This window comes from Populus euphratica, unplaced genomic scaffold (assembly GCF_000495115.2).
Source record: "Populus euphratica unplaced genomic scaffold, PopEup_1.0 scaffold142.1, whole genome shotgun sequence".
Taxonomy (NCBI): domain Eukaryota; kingdom Viridiplantae; phylum Streptophyta; class Magnoliopsida; order Malpighiales; family Salicaceae; genus Populus; species Populus euphratica.
Genome location: NW_011499936.1, coordinates 564,382 through 577,410, shown reverse-complemented (window position 1 = coordinate 577,410; position 13,029 = coordinate 564,382). Strand labels below are relative to the sequence as shown.

The 13,029-nt window shown below is 36.2% G+C and overlaps 3 protein-coding genes across 3 annotated transcripts; 2 read left to right on the top strand and 1 right to left on the bottom strand.

Annotated features, from left to right (window-relative positions):
* Positions 1–6: 6 nt before the first annotated feature.
* On the top strand, positions 7–4,798 carry LOC105136523 (putative MO25-like protein At5g47540). Its single transcript, XM_011041921.1, has 11 exons — positions 7–239; positions 996–1,157; positions 1,404–1,522; positions 1,911–1,985; positions 2,308–2,401; positions 2,863–2,922; positions 3,762–3,830; positions 3,980–4,078; positions 4,242–4,286; positions 4,384–4,486; positions 4,566–4,798. Exons 1-11 carry the CDS (start codon positions 117–119, stop codon positions 4,634–4,636), a joined length of 1,020 nt encoding a protein of 339 aa, XP_011040223.1. The 5' UTR covers positions 7–116; the 3' UTR covers positions 4,637–4,798.
* Positions 4,799–5,953: 1,155 nt separating this feature from the next.
* On the top strand, positions 5,954–10,097 carry LOC105136524 (inositol monophosphatase 3-like). The gene is made up of 12 exons (XM_011041922.1): positions 5,954–6,203; positions 6,326–6,381; positions 6,467–6,517; positions 7,232–7,312; positions 7,447–7,550; positions 7,656–7,740; positions 8,209–8,263; positions 8,366–8,409; positions 9,060–9,128; positions 9,217–9,317; positions 9,390–9,446; positions 9,712–10,097. Exons 1-12 carry the CDS (start codon positions 6,191–6,193, stop codon positions 9,806–9,808), a joined length of 813 nt encoding a protein of 270 aa, XP_011040224.1. The 5' UTR covers positions 5,954–6,190; the 3' UTR covers positions 9,809–10,097.
* Positions 10,098–10,829: 732 nt separating this feature from the next.
* Positions 10,830–12,748, bottom strand: LOC105136525 (cytochrome b561 and DOMON domain-containing protein At5g47530-like). Its single transcript, XM_011041923.1, has 3 exons — positions 11,986–12,748; positions 11,531–11,785; positions 10,830–11,432 (listed from the first exon to the last, which is right to left on the bottom strand). Exons 1-3 carry the CDS (start codon positions 12,592–12,594, stop codon positions 11,103–11,105), a joined length of 1,194 nt encoding a protein of 397 aa, XP_011040225.1. The 5' UTR covers positions 12,595–12,748; the 3' UTR covers positions 10,830–11,102.
* Positions 12,749–13,029: the final 281 nt, after the last annotated feature.

Sequence of the window (13,029 nt, the reverse complement as noted above, 5' to 3'; positions counted from 1 at the left end):
AAGCGGCAGCGGCAGTAGCGACAAAGGGACATTCTGGGCTGTTGAGTAATTCGAAATCGGGACATCCAGTGCTGTTGAGTTCGAAATCGGGGCAGTTAGTGGGTGATTCGAAGAGGATGAAGGGACTTTTCAAGTCAAAGCCGAGGACTCCTGTCGATATAGTTAGACAGACTCGCGATCTTTTAATCTATGTTGATCAGAGTTCAGCTTCTTTATCTGATTCAAAACGAGAAGAGAAGGTTGGCAGTCTCTTTCTATTCATTTCTATATATTTTATGTGTGCTTGTGTTCTTTTTCTGTTGTTTTCTTTTAATTAGGTGGATTTTGATTGATTTGGGAGTGTTTGGGTTCTGGGTTGCTTTGTGGATTTTGATTGATTTGAGATTGTTTGGGTTCTGGGTTGCTTTTCTTTTTTTTGCTTTGGACGAGAAAGGTTCAATCTTTATGAAAAATTGCCTTTTTTAGGGTGATTCTTGATGTCTGATTGAGGTTTGGATTAGAGTATGCTATAATATGATGTGATATTTACATAGATAGGAAGAAATAGTTAATTTGCTGAGTGCTAATGTGATTGCAAAGAGGTTAGTTTGCTGGCCAAGTTTAACTTGAATGTGGTTGGGTGTGTTGTGAGAGGAATCTGATATTACTGGTAGTGGGTTGCGTGTAAAGGTTTTAGCTTTTTAGTAGCTTTAGTAGTCAAGGGAGTAAAAGTGGAAACTTTGATTGTAGGTTTGTGAATTAGGTGTGATCTGTGGTGCTATATGTGTCATTGATTTGTTTCAACTAGTTTATTCACAATAAAAGAATTAGATTAGTGTTGTTGAATTTTGTTGAGTGTAGATGTAAGATTGCGATGAACATGCATTAGGGTCGCTGTACAATTCCTTGCTTTTGTTGCATGTTTTGATAAGTTCTTTTCCTACTGGGGCATTTAAGCTTCTGTCAAGCATTTTATTTGTGGAATTCGAATTTGACTATTGTATTTTCTAATACAGATGGCAGAGTTAGCTAAAAATATCAGGGAGTTAAAGTCAATTCTTTATGGCAATAGTGAGTCTGAACCGGTGTCAGAAGCGTGTGCACAATTGACTCAGGAGTTTTTCAGAGAAAACACACTTCGTCTTTTGATCTTCTGTCTATCCCAATTGAACCTAGAGGTAACCACTGACGAGTTTGTTGGTTGAGAGCTATGTAGATTGCTATCTTGAATTTGCTATCAGATTAATGAGGGAATACTATTCTTAATCATTGTTCTTTCCTAATGGATCGGTTTAGTGATGTGCTTTATACTTTATACCTGCCCTGTTGAATCTGTTGGATTAGATTCCCATCTGGAAAGAATTTTCATTTAACTCCCAGTTTCTCTTTTTTCTCATTTAGCATGAAAATGTTTCTTTTTGCAGGCCAGAAAAGATGCCACTCAGGTTGTTGCAAATCTACAAAGGCAACAAGTTAATTCAAGGTTGATTGCATCAGACTACCTGGAGAAAAATACAGATCTTTTGGATACTTTGATAGCAGGGTAAGCCATTATTGCTGGGGAATGTTGGGGATTGAGAATATAATGATTCCATTCAATAGGTTATCTAATATTTTCAAGATGATTAATGGGTTATTTTTTGTTTGCTGCATCGTTTCTGACATCTTGTGGGATAACTTTTTGTACTTTAATTATCACATGTATATTTTGTTGACTGTCCATTCTCTGTTTCAAGATGCCATTAGTGATCTGTTTCACAAGTGATGCCTTTCTTCTTCTCAGATGTCTGGAAGTTGTATTCAGCTGTTCTTTTTTTTTTTTTTAGATTTCTATAATGTAAGAGGATGGCTGTTTACCGAATTTTTAAATGGTTTTGTCATGTGAACTATACTTCGTGGGATCTTCTAATTACAGTATCTTGCTTCTTTAGTTATGAAAACACAGATATGGCTTTGCACTATGGTGTAATGTTGAGGGAGTGCATACGTCACCAGACTGTTGCCAGGTGAGCAAAATCAATTATGTGGTTTAATTTATATCAGACTATCAATATTGTCTCTGATTAGGAGAGTAATCTTTTCCTTAAAAATCCTGAAAAAAATTTCTGTTTAGACTTTTAATTATACTAAAATATGTGCTCCATTAATCTTTATGTAAACATGTCAATATGTGATGTGAAGTCAATATCTAGAACAATCAATTTCATTTTTTTTTTTTGGGGGGATTGCATTTCTCAACTATCAGCTTCCATAATTATTTATTTATTGTTTTTTTTTAATTGTGTGCTGCCAATGCTTTGTACACTCATTTGTCGGGTTTGACTGCAGATATGTCCTGGAATCACCAAATGTCAAGAAATTCTTTGATTATATACAACTTCCATATTTTGACATTTCTGCAGATGCTGCTGCAACTTTCAAGGTTAAGCATGATTGAAAAAGATATGAACAACAAATCATTTTCTCATCCCTCTTTCCTCTCTCTCTCTCTTATGCACTTTGATTTTTCCATACAATGCAATCTTTTTGTGGGTATAGATATCATCCACTGTTAAATGTTAATTCCAAATGACTTTCGAAACTCTGCTCGTTGCATTAGGGATTTGGCAAGAATATCTTCTGTACTGTAATGCAACTGTGTTGGACATGCTCGATACTGTACTGCATCTTTGCACAGCTATTATGAAATGGTTAAGTATATTCAGCTTTTGCAACTGCTGACAGCCCTTGATTCCCCAAATTTCAATTTAAATGCTCTGGCAGATTATTATCCAGGAAATTTTATTTGTCTTTATTGCATGTTTATGAAGTTTGTATGTTTCGGCCTTGTATTTGCTATTAGTTGAAGTGTGAATCTGAGACTTTTATATCGTTTTGTTGCAGGAACTATTGACAAGACATAAATCTACAGTTGCTGAATTTCTTTCTAAGAACTATGATTGGGTGAGTTCTGCTGTCCAATGTTTAGATGCATAGTTGTACAGGTTTATTCTTGTTTCTGCTATGTATACTTGTACATGTTTATACTTGTTTCTGCTATGTATGCCTTATGCCTTGGGTCAGCCCACACACACAAGGTGGATGATAGGCATGCCCAATCCTCTTGTCTTCTAAAGAATTTGTAGGCAGACGAGTATTTTGGTGAGTAAAATTGTGGCTGAGATTAGTGAAAGATGATGTGCAGATTTAATTATCTGGTGATGCATTAATAACACGATATCGTGACTGTTCAATGATGGAGACATACAGTAGAATCTAAACCAAAATCCTATAAAAGCAATGTAAAGGTTTTAAGCTCTAATGGTTTTTTTGAACACCCAAATTCAAATCCTATATACCGATAGATACATATGGGCACATATATTGCCTCAGGTATGCATGCACTGACACTGTATAATGGGGCATACCTGATCCTCTATAGTTTTTTCAAAGAATTTGAAGGCCAACAAAATTGTTAGCTGGAAAACCTTTGGGTGAGATTAGAGAAAAACGGTTTGCAAATTTATTTTTCTGGTAATGCATTAACATCAAAATATTGTGGCTCTGCAATGATCGGGCATATAAAGTAGAATCTATTACTTGACTCTCTGATGAATTGAGCAGCTTTATCTCCTCATTTTTATAGCATTCTTCTTTGCTTTTTTAAACTGAATGCTGGTAGCTACATATCTATGACAAAAACATGAATTGCAACATTCTAAATGTGTCTTTATTTCCTGTTGTGGCCATGCTTGCTAAATGTTGGTCAGAGCTTGACATTGTCTAACTTTGTATGACTTCAGTTTTTTGCTGAATTTAATTCGAAGCTGCTAGAATCCACCAATTACATTACAAGACGACAAGCTGTCAAGGTAGGGAAACTTAATGATATCTCGCTCATATATCAATGAAGCAATTCTCTAGGCATCTGAACCTAGTAAAATGCTTTCATTAAAATGTGCTTTGTTATTGCAATTGGTAATTGTACTATTTATTAAAAAGGCTTCTTTAATTGTGACAGCTGTTGGGAGATATATTATTGGATCGTTCTAATGCAGTTGTGATGACACGATATGTGAGCTCAAGGGATAACTTGAGGATTCTCATGAATCTTCTCAGGGTACGACTCCTTTGAGATTGCTTGTTTTCATGCTTTGTCATATTTTTTGGAAACTATTGGTGCACCATTATGGCATATGTGATGACCACTAAATAGATTGTTAGAACATCAATCTCATACATAATTGGACTTCAACTTTTATGTGATGAATCCTCCTTTGCAGGAATCAAGTAAGAGCATCCAGATAGAAGCATTTCATGTTTTCAAGGTATAGCTTAAAGGAAGAAATTGAGGTTTTTTCTTTGGTTCTTTAAATTAACGTGCCTTATTATCTACCTCTCTTATTGTTTCCCCCCTTCCTCCAGCTCTTTGCTGCAAATCAAAATAAACCTCCTGACGTCGTCAACATACTTGTTGCAAATAGGAGCAAGCTTCTTCGTTTGTTTGCTGATTTCAAGATAGACAAAGGTATAAAAGAAATACATCTCTAGTGACATTATAATGTCTTTGATGCTGTATTGACATTCATTGGTGTATTCTTTTGCAGAGGATGAACAATTTGAGGCAGACAAAGCTCAAGTTGTGAGAGAAATAGCTGCCCTTGAGCCTAGAGAGTAGTCATGAAGGAGCTTGGTTGTTTCACATAAATTGTAGCTCGCATAGCCCAAACCTGATGACAATATCAGTATTCATCGATCTGTGGTAAAATTACATGTATTGAAAGGAAGAGAGAAATAAAGAGACATGAATCGAGTTCAATCCAATACTTGGTTTTATGAACCCTGTTAGAGAGCATGTACGTGTTCTTGTGAACCATGTCCTCCATTGGAAGCCGTCATTATTCAGCTTCACCGGATGTTCATTCCCCATGGTAACCTACTTGAAGCCATATAGATCCCCCCCTCCATATGTACACGGACTTCATGTGTACAAGTTACGAATCCTTGTTCGAGGGAGTGCGGACGTAAAGTCGCTATAACTCTTGTCAACGGTAGGAGTCTGAACCAAGTCTCAAGTGAGGAGAGGAGGCAGCAGTCGCATGTTATTGAATTCCCACCGCAATTAGGGGTCCTCCATGACACTATCTGACCATATACATAGTATCGAAGGACATTCCTCCGCAGAACTTACTGAGGAGGATATGATAGGAAGCTTCGTTTGGTGGGCCAAAGGATAGAGAATTCACAGCAAAATTCTTTTCTTCTTGTCAGGAAAAGGGTCATTTTCTTTATTATTAAAGATGAGGCTTCCATGCGTGAGTCACGAGTGAATGATTGTATGCACCAGCATATTCCAAGCATCTACTTCAATTCCAAAACCGGAATGTTCTCTCATCTCTGCTGCTCTCTCTTTTTATCCTCCTCATAAGATCCGGTTCAGTATATATAGGCTAACCTCGTAATCCGAGTTAAATCGTGGGAAAACCTATTTTTTAATAAAAAAAATAATGTTATTTCAAATTTTATGTATTAATATAGATTAATCCATCCAACTAAGTTGATCCTCGATTCGTCACTGTAACTATGTTTTTATTGCCATAAAAAGGAGATGCCTTTATCATCCGAATTTACTTTCCACCATATTCATTTCGTATTCTCACGGTTTCTGATTTTAATGCTTTCATCAGTAATCACTGAGTTTGATGCTGGGTTTTTTTATTTTAAAAAGAAATGTAAGATTTTAGGTATTTTTGTTCTAGGAAAACTACAAATATTTCTAGGAAAACTACAAATATACCCCCAGTTATTGGGGAGGTTTCAATTTGGTCCCTCTCTTCCTAGGCTCACCAATGATGCCCTCCATCATTCAAAATTGAGCAAATCTCTTTCCCCATCATTTGGATGTTAATATTTTCTGTAATTTCATAGGAAAACTCGAGTAACAAAGAGTAGCCATAAAAAAGGGTTAAAAGGACTCAAAAGGCACCATTAAAGAACTTCCTTTTTCACCAGGAATTTGATGCGAGATGTATACAGACCGGGTGAAAAGGCAGATTCTTCAGCATATATATATGTATAGAGAGCGTAAAAAACAGAAAGCAAACGGTCCATTTTGTAGTTTGCCTGCTGCTCGCTTTTAGACGTAAAAAAACTCAAGACAGGGAACCTTTCATCACCACCACAATCTACTTCCCTCTGTCACTCTCTACTTTCTACATACAAATTTTAAAACATGGCACAGAATGGTAGGACCCCATCAAGTTTTTTCATTGCATTCTTTCTCGATTTTTTTTTTATTTCTTTGTTCATTTTCAGTATGGGATCTTGATGACTTTTGCATGTTGTTTTTTTATCTGGGATGTTTTAGATTCTCTTTCAGAGTTCTTGCAGACTGCTGTTGAGGCAGCCAAGAGAGCTGGTGAGGTGAGTTATAAATTTTAGATTTTGTTATTCCTTTTTTAGGGGTCTCAAATTTAGTCTCATTTTCCATTTCTTGTGTGCTTTGTAGATAATCCGTGAAGGATTCTACCAGACCAAGCATGTGGAGCATAAAGGCCTGGTACCCATCTTTCCTTTTCTTGGGTTCTTTTTATATCTCTTTTTCTTGTTGGTTGTTAATCAAGGTAGTCTTATCTTGCGCATTCTTGTTGCATCATGTGATCTTGAATGTAGAGTTTGTGTGGTGCTTAGCAATTTTTTCCCCCTAAAGAAAGGAGAATTGTTGATCAAATGCTGCTCAATAATCTTCAACTCAGATCAGTGGTTGATTATATCTGATTGGAAACTGAATTTAGAATGCAAGGGGGAGCTTTAAGATCCCAGTTTGTAAAGCTAATGGAAATAAAGTTTTAATCTTGGCATTGAGGTGATCTTGTTTTGTAACAAAACTGGAATTGAATTTAACATGCCGGGGAAGCTTTAAAATTGCAATTGAATTTAGCATCAACGTCTGTAAAGCTAACGGTAATTGAATTCATCGTGCATGAGGTGCTAAAATCCTTGTTTGTAAAGCTGCTGGGAAACAAAGTTTTGATCTTCACGTTGAGTTCATCGAGTTTGTAACAAAATTGAAAGTGTCCTTGCTATTTTGTAATGCTACCATATTTCCTTTGGACTGTATCATCATAACTGTGGAGCAGAGGAGAAAATTAAAAAATTGTAAGTTGCCAATCCATTTGTGTTAATTTAGCCCGGATAAAAGTGCTGTGGCTAAACACACTTGACTATATGCGTGTAATTACTGACAATTGTTTATTTTATTTCTCAATTGCAGGTGGATTTAGTTACCGAGACTGACAAGGCTTGTGAGGATCTTATTTTTAATTATCTCAAACAGCAGCACCCCTCACATAAGGTTAACAACTTAATTTAGTATTTTCTACTTTGTAGGTGATGAATTTGAGCATTATTGATCTGTACGGGGAATCTTGTCTCCTAAAAAGTGCCTCTGTTTTTATCTTGAAAGTTCTCTTTTGCTGGTTCTCTTAGTTCATTGGGGAAGAAACTACTGCTGCCTGTGGTATTACAGAACTGACTGATGAACCGACATGGATAGTTGATCCTCTTGATGGAACAACCAACTTTGTCCATGGGTAAATGCAATTTATTTATTTTTAACATTGTTTAGTGAAGGCAATTTCCTCTTGTTTTTATGCATGTAACATCACTTTAATTTGTCGCAACATGTGTGGATGTAGGTTCCCCTTCGTGTGCATTTCTATTGGTCTTACAATTGGAAAAGTTCCTACAGTAGGTGTTGTTTACAACCCAATAATGGAAGAGGTGAGATTTTATAAATTGCATGTTAGTTTTAGGTGGCCAGATATTACTTGGAACTTTAAATGGTTAAAATTTTATGTAGAACATGCAGAGATAACCTCCTTTCATATAGCCTGCTGATCTACTACATGTATGCTAGATGTTAGTGCGTCTTTCCTCACAAAATGAACACTAACCAGTGACCACTAGTTTTCAGCCTCATGGTCCTCTACTCAGATAAATGTCTGCTTTATGATGTTGAGTCTGTCAATATTTAAATATCAGGAAAACGAGTATCTAGCTATATCTAAGCAGTTAGTCCATCAAACTTTTGTCTGCCTTCTTGAACACGTCTTGTTTTCACTTCAGATATGTGGTCGTATATTGTCCCACTTAACATCAAAGTTACTATAAGGATGTTCTGTCAAAATTTTATAGAATTTGAAATGTGCTCCAGTAATTTGCTAAAAGATTTTGGATTTATAAATGCAGCTTTTTACAGGCGTCCATGGAAAAGGTGCATTTCTGAATGGAAAACCCATAAAAGGTGTCTCTGAGTTGACTATTGTCAGTTTCCATATTTTGATACCTTTGCATGCTAATCTTTCCATGACACATAAGCAACTGAGTTATTGTGTTTCGATTGCAGTATCATCTCAAAGTGAGCTTGTGAAATCTCTTCTTGCAACAGAGGTATGCTTTTCAGCATCATTGTTGTCTGCCCAAACTTGCTATAAGGGTAACTGAGAAGTGCTTGTAAACAAGAAGTAAACTTGTCATGATTTTTTTAATAAATTAATGATTACAACGAGCCTAAAGGTGTTAGATAGCTTAAACTGAAATGATAACCGGGAATCAGTTTTGAAACCTGAGATGAATTGGTGCCCTACTGTCTCATATTTTTTTTGGTACAATTCTATCCTACTAACTGTCCATCTCGAATTGATTTCTTATCGGATCGGTTTGAAGGGTATTAAAATTGCCTTGGTCACATTCGATTTCAGTCTTAACTCCAGATAGTGTCAGAAATATTAAGTGCTGAGTAATGGTAGCTTGTTTTAACCCTGGATTGATTTTTCTGGCTTGCTAACCCTTCTTGTTTATATTAAAATATTGTTCGTGGACTCTAGAAATCCAACTCCCTGTTTTTGAAATGCAGATCTATGCATTGTGAATGTATTTACTTTTTACCATGTTGCACTTAAAAATACCCTGCAAAAGGAGTGCTTTAAGTTCACCCCTGTTATGCTCTGTGTGGAATCTGGTTAAAACTCCTTTCTACTTCAAGTCCACTCCTTTATGTTTCATAAGGAACTGACCAAACTAAATTCTTCTAAGAGCAGGCTGGAACAAAACGTGACAAGTCTACTGTGGATGCCACCACGAACAGAATTAACAGCTTACTTTTCAAGGTGAGACCAGAACATGCTGTGGAAGCTATGTGCTTTGGTAAAATGTGTCGGTGTTCTTAAAATTCATATCTGATTATCTTGTTATCAGGTGAGATCCCTTAGGATGACTGGCTCCTGTGCATTGAATCTTTGCGGAATTGCATGTGGAAGGACTGATTTGTTTTACGAAACTGGATATGGAGGCCCATGGTACGTAGTTGTGATTGATGCAAGAAAAGTTCATCTGGATGCATGATTGATATAATCTACTCTTGAACTCAGGGATGTGGCAGGTGGTGCTGTGATTGTCAAAGAAGCTGGAGGAATCGTTTATGACCCGTAAGTGATGCTATTTATATTTCATCCCTTCCACTACTTAGATGGGGGTAGTGTGGGATATAGAGAGGATAGTCCCATGCATGGACATGAAAGAACAGTGTTTATCAAATGTCAACATAATTTAATCGTTGTCTTGTGATATCCTCAACTCTGTCATCCGGGCAAACAATAGGTCAAAGATATTAAGAATATAAGCATATGCTTACATTTTGTTGAGAATATATCGCGTGTTCTAATATTTTGATGGTTGCTGTTTCGGCTACAGATCTGGTAAAGATTTTGACATCACTTCTCAAAGAGTCGCAGCTTCAAACCCGCTTTTGAAGGAAGCATTTGTTGAGGTTTTGCAGCAATCAGAATGATGAGGCAATTCAATATCCTTTGATCTTATAGACAGTATCAAGTGATGAGCTCAGTCGATATCGACATTAAGGCTTAAAGAAACTGGGAGAGTGGCAACATTAATAATGGAAATGATTCTTCCAATTTGTTGTGGTTTCTAAACAATGCCTACTTATATGTATACTCTAATTGAGAAGACAGCTACCATTGATGATCATGCAGACCACCATGTTACACAGATTGTGTGGTTTATATGCCAGTTTTTTCTACACTTCTCGTTGAGCAAGGATCGTGCCTTGTTGAACCATAGCTGCTTCTTTATGTCCTTCCCGGTGTTACCTGAACCTGTTAGCTTGATTCTCCTCCAAACAGAACTGAATTCCAAATAAGATTTGTGCATCTTTCGTCGTAGCTGCAAAGTTCTCTACAGCCAGAATTGGCAAAAGTTGACCACAGCTGACTGCAGCAAATTGCAGACAGGGAATTCTTGATTTAATTTATGAATTATTTGGAAGGTTCAGGATGCAGACGGGAACAAGAAACAAGAAAGACAACAAACGAAAAGAAACACAGTATTTTGCAGAAAAAGTCTCAATTAATTTTAATTCTAATTTTTATTACTCAATATTTTTCCATTAAAAAGTATCACAGCTATTATATTCTATTTATATATTAGAAAAAACAATTTTAATAAAATTAAAAAATAATAAAAGATTTTTAAATTAAATAGAAAAAAAATCATAAATCAACTAGAAAAATATAATAAATTCTGAATAATAATTCATGATAAATATAAAAATTAGCCCGATAAGTACAAAAATTGACCCATGTAGAAAGCAGGAATTCTAAGAGTCCCCTAGTAAGATTTTATTTTTGATGGATCAATAGTTGGATCAAAATTTAAAATTTATATGGTTAGTATGAGTATGGCTAGTATGAGTATGGTTGTGCATTTTACCAAAATCTCCTACATGGAGGTATCAAATATAAAAAACAGTTCGATCTTCTTTTCTTTTGCTATGAAAACCTGTAAGGGAGAAATTCGTTGCAAATTGAGAGGAAACCATCAAGGAATCAAAGGAAAAGGGGGCTACATGATAAATAAACAGAAAAGTAGATACATGAGATCTCAAGGATTTTCGCGGGCACGAACTTCCTAAGACTAACCACTGAAAGAATAACTTATAAATTTAATCTCCATCCTCACATGGGGCCTCCTCCATAAATATACGTAAGGGTGCACCAACTCTGGGAAAGCAAAACATAAAGAGGGAAAACAAACAGAAAACCACAGCTTATATCCCATTATCTCTTTTACACCCCTTGCTGCTGTCTAGCACCAAACCCATTAACCCCATTTGATCCATTCATGCCATGAGGCATCTTTCCAGCAATCTCTGACCTTTTCCTTTTCACCGCAAGATACCATGTATAGCCTTCCAACCAAACAGCATTGAAGGCCACAGCAGCAATCACACCAATGTATGCATTCTTCCACTTCTTATCAGGGTTCAAAATGCTGAATCCTTTGAATATGTTGATGATGCTGAGGATGATAACACTGTATCCAACTAAGTGGTGGTAGATGTTCCAGTAAAATCTGTACTTGTGATCAGGTTTTGGCCTTAGAAGCAAAGCGAACACCTGAAAATCCATTCCAAACCAAGCCTTTGTTTTAATTCGCTAGTACAAGTATAAGACACTCAAAAACTATGTGACACAAAAAGAGTTTTTCTTATTACCTGAAGGGTTCCAAGGCAGAAAAGGATGATGCCAATTGTTCTGTGAGCATCATATTGAATACTGGCTGATTCACTACCAAGTTTTAGACCAGTACCCCATCCAGCAACCCCAACAATATAAGCTATAAATTGACAACTAACATGGAGGTAAAACCATGCAGGGTCTGCAGATTTGAATGCCTTCAAATACCTTGCTATTAAAGCCCCAATTGGCATCAAGATACCCCAACTGACTGCATTTAGCACCCCATGAATCTGAAATTTTTATCAAGTATTAATCAGAAATAGTTCTTGTTCATAAAATTAAAAAAAGAGGGGCAAAAGATCTGATTTCATAACATTCGTAAACAGGGTGAAAAACAGAACAGATGGTAACAGAATTAAGCCAAAACTAAACTCAAAATTGAAAACAATGAACCATATATGAAAAATGAAATACTGATTCTAGGGCTTACATTTCTCTTCCTAATTCTGTCATTCCCTCCAGTAGAACTAGATTCTCCAGAAAGAAGGTTTAAGGTCCCCATGGATTGGACATTAGCCCCACTAGTGGCATGTACCTGAGTAGCATTACCAGAAACTGCACTATCTTGCCAGACATGGTTAACAGTAGTGCTAGTGTTTGAAAGTCCTATGGTAGCAAATATGATTATCTCATTATTTGCTAATGTAGCTGATAAATCTGAAACATCAAAACTAAGTTTCCCTTCTTGCAATGAGGTTTGGTAGCTACTGATAGGTGATGTGTAAGCCCTCATAGTTCCATCAGTTTGTTGGTATGCAACAAGGGCTTGTGAACCAGCCATGCCAGTTGAGGTAGGATTGATAGCCCATGCAACCCATCTAGAGGAAGTGATTCCTGTGTGTCTATAAGCAATTTGAAGCTTGTTTGATGATGAATCATAGTTCCAGTGAAGATATGAGTTCAAGTATGGAAGATCATAGCACGCCCTAAAGGTTTTGTTACTAGAGAGAGCATAGCTCTTGCATGACTGGGCAGTCGATGAGAAAATCATAGACATAAGAACTGATAGAGAAAACACAAGCTCTGGCGTTCTAGCCATAGTGGCTATAGAAGAACCAAAACCAAAGAAACCAAGGACTTGCTTTCTTTCTTATGTGACAAGACACAATCAAGAAATTGCAAGAATGCTAACAATGAGATGCTTGGGAGGGGAGAAATGGGGTTTAATGTATAAAGAGTCTTGGTGGGTTAGGTTGTTCGATTGTCTTGAGCACGATGCCTCGATTTACAATTTACATACACTAGTTACGTATTTTCATATTCTAAAATAACTCAATTATAATTAAAATAATCAACAACATTATATATCACATTCATTTATTTATAAACTATTATAAAACTCAATTTGATCCAGCGAGTTAATTTAAAATTTATTTACTTGAAAACTAGCTTGAGCTTAGTTTCACAAAACATAAAAAGAGAGGTTTGGTGTAACTTGGTTGTGGCATAATCAATATGAATAAAATCTAATTAA